Source organism: Gastrolobium bilobum, unplaced genomic scaffold, assembly GCF_033153095.1.
Source record: "Gastrolobium bilobum isolate Gb01-03AN ecotype WA unplaced genomic scaffold, APGP_CSIRO_Gbil_v1 utg5492, whole genome shotgun sequence".
NCBI lineage: Eukaryota > Viridiplantae > Streptophyta > Magnoliopsida > Fabales > Fabaceae > Gastrolobium > Gastrolobium bilobum.
This window is the reverse complement of record NW_026897747.1, coordinates 266224-274833: the sequence shown is the minus strand read 5'-3', so window position 1 is coordinate 274833 and position 8610 is coordinate 266224. Positions and strand designations below refer to the sequence as shown.

Genomic DNA, 8610 nt, shown 5'->3' with positions numbered 1-8610 from the left:
CATCATCATCATTACTACTATATGTCTCATCCCTAGACATTTTTAGAGCTATAAGGTCGTATACTATTATGACAATTTGATAAAAAGCAAGGCAATGGAAACTTGGGTGTCATTATCTTCCAATGCTGACTTTACTATATATTAGGCCTTGCCCACAGAATTTGAGACTGTTAATTATATATGTTTGATAATTAATTTTTCTCTTGATCTATATAGAAGATAAACTTTTATTTTATGCATATTGAAATTAAACCAAAACATAAATGGTGAAATTGATCGTACATATATAATGACTCCTTTTCATTTTGCTTCTTTCAGGAGGGATCATCAATAGATATGGAATCATGTGTACCTCCAGGATTTAGATTTCATCCAACAGAAGAAGAACTTGTGGGGTATTACCTCAAGAGGAAGATAAACTCACTAAAAATCGATCTAGATGTTATTGTTGAGATCGATCTCTACAGAATAGAACCATGGGATATACAAGGTGTAGTAACTAATCACAATGCAATCTTGATATATATAATAGGTTCTATTGGGGAGAAAATGAGAAAGTAATTATAAAACAAAAGTTAACTTTAGAAATTTGATAAACTTTAGTTGATTAAACTCATATCATATGGTTAAAAGTTTATATGCTTGAAATATGCAGATAAATGCAAGCTAGGATATGAGCAACAGAATGAGTGGTACTTTTTCAGTCATAAAGATAAGAAGTATCCAACAGGGACAAGAACTAACAGAGCAACTGCTGCTGGATTTTGGAAAGCAACAGGAAGAGACAAAGCTGTGACATCCAAAAACAGAATAATAGGGATGAGGAAGACCCTTGTGTTCTATAAGGGACGTGCTCCAAATGGAAGGAAAACAGACTGGATTATGCATGAATATAGGCATCAAACCTCAGAACATGGCCCTCCACAGGCAAGTTTTTTCTTCTTCTTCTTCTTGAATTGTGTAATCAACCATTGTCAATTAAAGTTATCTATGCTACTAACAAACCAAATTAATTAAATATGGTATATAGTTTCAGTAATCTATTATTTACTCTAATATTATCATATGCTTTTCACGTAGTAGTTTCGAAAGTAAAGTAAAAGAGAGAAGGCAAACATGTAATTTTGATAAATGGGATAGTCAAAACTATTCTTATCCACTTCTTCCTGTTAAGCAAAGGCACACACTTTCGAACATACACACTCTCTTTTCCAATTATATTTCCTTTCCAGTAATAATTTGAACCAAATGATTATTAAATTTCTATAAAATTACTTTATTTTTATTTTTTTGGAGAAATTCTATTTAAATGCTTTAGTTTTTCATTTTTTTAATTAATTTTCTGGACTCAAGTACTAGAAAATACATGTATAGTGACGGAATTGCTATGAAAATTCTATCGCTAATTTCATCCTCGCTATTATTTTCCGTCGCAAATTCCCTCGCAAACGATTTTGGGAGGGAATTTGTGACGAAAAGTATTAGTGACGATGAAATTAGAAACAGAATTTTCATAACAATTCCGTCGCTATACAAGTTTTTTCTAGTAATCTCATTTTGAACTATAGTGATAATATATTTTAAAATATGAAGCAATATTTGAATTATAGTCTACAATACTCCCGTTCTACTCATTTTTTCATATATTCTCCTCCAATAAAATTAAACACCAATGCTGATACAGTAACATGTAAAAAAAAAAAAAATATTATGTTGAATACAAGTGTTTGATTGTGAATGACAATAATACATACTACACTAGTATGGAAAAGGCGCTACAATACAACTAATTTAAAACATGTAGTGAAAAGATATCCACTTTCTTAAAAGGTAATTTGACTTTCATAAAGCTCAAGAGGCAAGTGCAAATTACAACACGCTTGTCCTTCTTCATAATATCATGTTCATATTACTGCAGGAAGAAGGATGGGTTGTGTGCCGAGCATTTAGAAAACCTATTCCAAGTCAGAGGCCAGGTTATGAACCATGGTGTAATAGTCAACCACACTATTTCAGAGATCAAAGCTATGCAAATGCAAGACCCTTATCAATTTCAGATATTTTAAATGAAACTCATGAAGTGCTTCATTCTGCTGAAGGTACAAGTTTTAGTAACCCCTTTAGCTTGGAGCAGCAATTTCTATCCAACCAAACTGTTATGGATAAACAACTCATTGAGCTTCCACAACTTGATAGTCCAACAAGTTTGGCAATAAAAGAATGTAGCCAACAACATCATAATGTCCAAGATTGCAGTGATGAAAGGAGCAATAACAATGGACAAGGTATTGATTGGAAAAGCTTGGACAACTTGTTCGCTTCACAATTGACAGATACAAGTTACTTTTCAAATCCAAACTTGCCCATGAACATGATGATACCTCATAGCCATGAACTACAACCTCAAAATCAAGCTAGTCATATCCTAGGATGCTTTCCTGATTCATAACTTGAGTGTCACCATCCATAGCCAAATAATAAAGACTAAGTAAGATAATGGATTCATTATATCATACTTTTCCATTTATCTTACCACAAGCTAATTTAGAAGTTGCTGGAGATCGATCGAATGGAAGCTTAAAGATGCATGGTTTATATAGGAGATAATATTATTATTTTTTTCTTGATAAAGGAGATTCCCTTGAAAGAGTGAACCTCTGATCCTTTGTTTAGAGTTCAAAAGAGAATTTTTTTTTTTTGTTGTTGCTAAGTTTAACTTTTTACTGTCCTTGGCTATGTCACTTTTAAATGTACATTCTCTTAATTGCATGCATATTGCATAGTGTGGCTTTTCTTTGGTTTAAGCTATTTTACGTCGTCATCTGTATTTTGTGAGAGCGTTAGTGTGTTATTCATCAATACAAACCTACACATATGAGAGGAGGGAGTTTCGAGCTTATCAACATCTTCATTTTTTCTCTTATCCTCAATATGTTCAGAAGAAAAAGAAAGACAGAAGTGGTTATTATCAAATTATCACCTCAACGACATAATTCTATAATTTTTAAAATGTGAAATTATGAATTTTTTGTTTGTAAAAACATATTGATAATACGATCCGTATATATAATCCTAGTCTTATGGGTTTTTTTTTTGTTGGTAAACCTAGTCTTATGGTTTTTATTAACCCTTTGCTTGGTTTTTACTGTGTTAAATTAGGTAATAAATGTAGGTTTCATTTTTTTTTTAAATTTATTTAAATTTTGTCATTAAGTGGGTAAATGAGTTGGCCTTAGCTAGGTGTCATAAATAAATCTAACATATATGAACTATTTTGTATACATTGTAGATTAAATTATAGATATGACTTAGGTCTATTAGCATCCTTAAGTCTATTAAGTCTTTAAGCGAATTAGAAGAAAAAAAATTAAAATATTATTATTTTATTATTTAAATTATTTAGATAATTATTCATTGCAAATTAAAATTTAATAACTTACCACTACGGACTAGGTCAACATGAAGTGGTGATATGGTTGGGGTACCCAGGCTTACAGTGCTCGTGTCCGCGTCAAAATTTTCGTCCACGTCTCTGACGAATAACCTTGTGGAATAGCACTTTCAGGTTCTCCCTCATCTTCGCTGTCGACATACTCCTCCTGTTCATCCTCATCCAATGTTATCTGACTTAACATCTGAGCAGGTGCAGATGAATGTACAACTATATCTTCTTGAACAGTACAATGTGCAGTGGTTGCATGCGCCGGTAAAGATGAAGATTGACCAGCATCAACTTCAACATATAGCTCAATCAATTTTAATACTTTCCAGCCAACAAACGCATCTGTTACAAACTCCACATCTTCATCATCATTGATATTGTTACCGATGTAGTAGATTGTATCCATATCCACTACAGTCTCTAACCTGGCTATCATGTAGTGAATGGATTGGATGCCTTCTAACCCCAATTTTTGATGAATTCTCTCCTTCAGTTCATTGCATGTAGTGCCTACTTTGATTTTCATCATTTTTGTTTTTTCTTCAAATCGGATACCATTCAGACCTTCAAAATGCCTCCCATTGTAGCAAATAACTATAGGAAACATGTTTGGACTTGAACTCATATTTCACACGAAAATTGGGTCTAGGATTTGGGTTTGGGTTTTGATTCAGATTTTTGAGAAAAGATGGGAATATGGAGGTGCAATGGCAATGTCCTCCCAAGATTAGGTTTTTTTAGATGATGGGATGAAATAGGAGTATGATGATTCAGAATAGAGATGTCAAGGGAGAGAGATTTGGGGGAAAAAACTTATAACTCGTAACAATGGTCGAAACCCATTGAAATAGCATTTTCTGGCCGACAAATACCCAAGTATCCCTCTCCCTACCCGGGTAAATAACTGCATACCCGGGTATCCCCTTCCTTACACGAGTAAATATTCAACATGTGTAAGAACAAATTTATCTCGCGAAATATACCCGGGTATGGAGGGGTATACCTAAGTATTTTAATAATCAAAGGTAAAACAGGGACAGATTAGTGTTATGTTTGTTGAAAAAGTTAAATTTTTATAATAATTTATAAGTAAGGTCAATTTGATAATTAATTATTAAATAAAAACTACGGTGGTCAAAAAATCCATAGACCCTCATGTTGTATAACTTATTTAAATCTCTAATTACCATAATTGCTATATTGACTAAGTCAATCCATTAATTCCCAAATGTCGAGGGCGAGGACAACATTCTTTGGCCTACCCCACTCCCATGGATTAGCTACCTGTTGTGCGAGAAAGAAAGGGACCGAAATGCATTGGCATTGACTTGAGCACGGTCAATCATACATCAATCACCAATATAAGTTTTCAAAATGCCTTTTATTAAGTGTGAATTGTGAACAATCTGAATCGTTAAATAAAAAGTGTATGTGGGATCCAATTATAAATGGCCTCAAAAATGTGCATGAATAAACAGGATCAAGTATTACTACTAGCTATTATAAGAGTAGCTTAGGAAATTCTGAGAAAGCTTGTCAAAAGGGCCAAAATAAAATAAAATTGGACAGTGTTTCGTTCAGTAGGAACAGTGTCAATGTGCTGAACAATGAACATAGTTAATGGACCTGAACCAATCTTTGACATCATTCTCATACTTTAATTTTAAAAATTGAGATCTGTTCCAATTTTAAGGATTAATATTTTTCATATTATAAGAGATAATTTTTATCTTTTATATATATATATAAATACATGAGATTTATATTTTTTTCTCTCTTTTCTCTTTGTATGATCACATGAGTTTCATATATTTTATGTGTATATAAGAGATAAAATTTTTTTCATATAATATGAAAAATATTAAACCCCCAATTTTATTGACTTTATTTTTTCCCACTCTCCTTTTTTATTTTTCTTTGTTTAGTACGAACTCACTTAAATTATCTCTGGTATAAAATAATCAGTTATCTTATAAACACGCAACAATGGTTTTCTTCTATATGTGCTTGGCAACATCATGATCTGATAAATGTTGGCTGATTCGGGTTAAATTACACAAGAAAATCACATCTCGTTAATGATAACAGCATATTAAAATATTTCTATCATTTTATTTTTTATAATAAAATAAGAAAAATATATATATTTCAATACTGCGCTCTACTTTAATTTTTTCAAATAATTATTAAAGTATAAAAAATGGTACAAGAATTTCAATATATAAATGGGAATTACTTTTCTTATGTTACATAAAAAAAATTATTATCTCCTACATTCACATTTTTCAAATGGGTCCCACAAGATTTTTTTTCTCTCACCTTCAACTTTTTTCTCTCTCCTAACTATTGTTTGAGCATGAGATAATACTAATGTTGGTAGAACAGTAGAAGTAGATTTAACGAAGTGTACATTGTTGATATAAATATCATTTTTAAATTACACCTTCTAACTAATTATCGTGTTTCACTTTTATCCTTAAGTTTTAATAGTTTTGCTTTTGTTCCTGACCTTATGAAATCCTATTTCTCGAGCTGAATTTCATCAATCAACAGACATAATTTGCATACATTGTCGTGTAATAGGACAAGCTTTTACTCATAGCACGTAACAAGGCAAATCATACTACATTTGATATTGTTAGATAAATATTTACTTATTCTAAAAAAATTACAGATGAGTTAGACTTGATCTGGATCCATATTAATCTAATAATATGTTTTTATACAAGTTAATTAGGTGAAAATATTGTTCTTTGGATTCATATGGATTGAAGCTCAATAACTTGTATTATCTCTAGATTTCTCCCTAAGTTAGAGGTAACACTATTGAATATTACAAATTTTATATATCTTGGTGTAATACTTCAAGCAATTGTAAATCGTTTTCTCTTAAACCCATAACCTCCAACATTAAGCGGGATGGAAAGTTTAATCCAATAAACAATCTAAGATGCCCAATAATAGAGACTTAAGGAGTAAGCAAACACGTTTATTTTGCATACATGTCATCCCGTAGACACACAGTTGGAGAGTTCTTAGGACTCCTCAACAGCCAATTACTGAAGTACAAGAAAAGGATGCAACTGACCTACATGTTGTAGCCCACTAGTAAGAATCCCACATATGGGATATACTGCAGAAGTCATCTTAATCTCTAAGGGATTGACTGTTGTCATACTTAGACAGCACAAACAAGTCATGTCTTTGTTATATAAAGAAGGCTTAAAGCCTAAGATATGATGATTTTCTTTATTATTACTTAAGTTTATTAATCAAGCACTGACCTGAGTGTCGGAATACGGTAGAGGTACCTCTCATCATCTGTCTTAGCCAAGCAAAAATTCTCAACACCAACACAACCATTCCACATAGCCTTCCCGCCCCACTGCTCCACACCTGTTGTAACATCACTACAAAAACCACTTGGACTATACTCAACCATGTATGGCCAAACTCAACATTTTATGGACTGGTCAAGATTTAATATTTATGTGTCAAGTGTTATGATCATATAATTTTGAATACACAATCATTTCTCTCTGTATTAGTGGCTATGCCATATTTTGTTTTCTTGGTCAAGTTTGATGTGCAATGTTATAAGTACTTGTTTTCTAGGAATGAACTAACCGAATAATATTTTTGTGCTGTCAGACCAAACAAAAACATGTCTCCAAAATCTGGGCCAACGCCGAAAGCAATACTGGGCCAAATGGGCCGCCCAATATCTCAAGATGAAATTCATAACCTTTGCGATCATTTAAACAAAATTAAAGACTTTGCGGTATCTTTCTAAACTTTGCAGCAATATTGCTATAAACGGTCTTTTAAAATAAGTTTAAGGGATACGACGTCGTTGTTTAGGGACGAAAATCATAGTATTTTGTTATCAAAAAAAAAAAAAAAAAATCATAGTATTTTTATAACTTTAATTTATTTCAGGGTTATAATAGTCTTTATATTTATAATTTTTTAAGATTTCAATATAAAAACGACGTCGTTTTGAAAATAAATGCAGATAACTTATCTGTATTAATACTGCAGAAATATGTTTCCCTAAGTTTAAATGCAAAAAAAAAATTCTCATGTTTCTGCAAAATTATTATGTCATGTCACTCAATTTATTTTCCATGCCAAGTTTTTTTTTTTTTAAGGGTGGAATCCATCTAAACTATGTGTTTGTTGGAAGGATTACTCTTCTCTTACAATGAGAAGTGTAACCCCCAAATTTAAATGTAAAGAATATGAATAAGATTGTGTTTATTTTTTGTTGAATGTTAAGTAAATGCTCCCTAAAATTTAAAAGTAGATGAATCTATAAATATACATTTTAAAAACAAATTTATTTAATTTTATTTGTAATCCATTAAATATTGCAAATATCTAAACTATGCAGTTTGTATGACATAGTGTTTAGGGAATATCCGCATGGATACTAGGGATACTGATCCAAATTTGGGAATATGCGCTTTTTCTTTCAAATTAGGTGAGCGCAAATTTTTAAGTAAGAGGGCATTGGTTATAATAATATACTGTTAATTTGGGGTGTTTAGTAGCAGGAATATTTTTAGATACATGGCTAAGTGAAAGTGGATTTTTTTATAAAAAAAATTCCGGAGAAAGTTATTTTTTTATGATTTGATTTTGTATGTATTTTCTGAATCAAAATATCATTAAAAATATAATATATTTTAGGAATATCAGACAATAAAAAAATATGAATTAGTTTTTCAGACAAAAACAATTAAACATAATATCAGAAAAATTAATTCAATAAAAATAAATTCAAAAGTCCAAATATTTTTTGTTAACATTCCTAAAAACTCACCTTCCAATCATATTTCAAATCCTAATTCTAGGATAAAAAATAAATTTTTAATTATCCTATATAGTTTATGATAATGTATAAAAAATAAGGAAAAATATTTTCTTATTAGAAAGCATTTTTTACGTCACTTATATATCGATATGTGTGCATTGGTTTTTTATTTTTATTTTAATTTATTAATGGTGGGACCTACCTTAAACATGTGTGTAGGAGAATTCCTTTCCTCAAGTTAAAGGAGAAAAACAAAGCCCAAAAAATAAATTTATGAAATAAAAGTAATCCTAAAAAATGTTGCATAAAAAAGAAAAAAAATCACAATCTTCTTTGTACGTTCTTCAAAGTC

General features: G+C 30.9%; 1 protein-coding gene across 1 annotated transcript; it reads left to right on the top strand.

The window, feature by feature from the left end:
- The first annotated feature begins 330 nt into the window (after positions 1–330).
- LOC133309806 (NAC domain-containing protein 30) lies at positions 331–2449 on the top strand. The gene is made up of 3 exons (XM_061510634.1): positions 331–490; positions 656–927; positions 1919–2449. Exons 1-3 carry the CDS (start codon positions 337–339, stop codon positions 2447–2449), a joined length of 957 nt encoding a protein of 318 aa, XP_061366618.1. The 5' UTR covers positions 331–336.
- The last annotated feature ends 6161 nt before the right edge of the window (positions 2450–8610 follow it).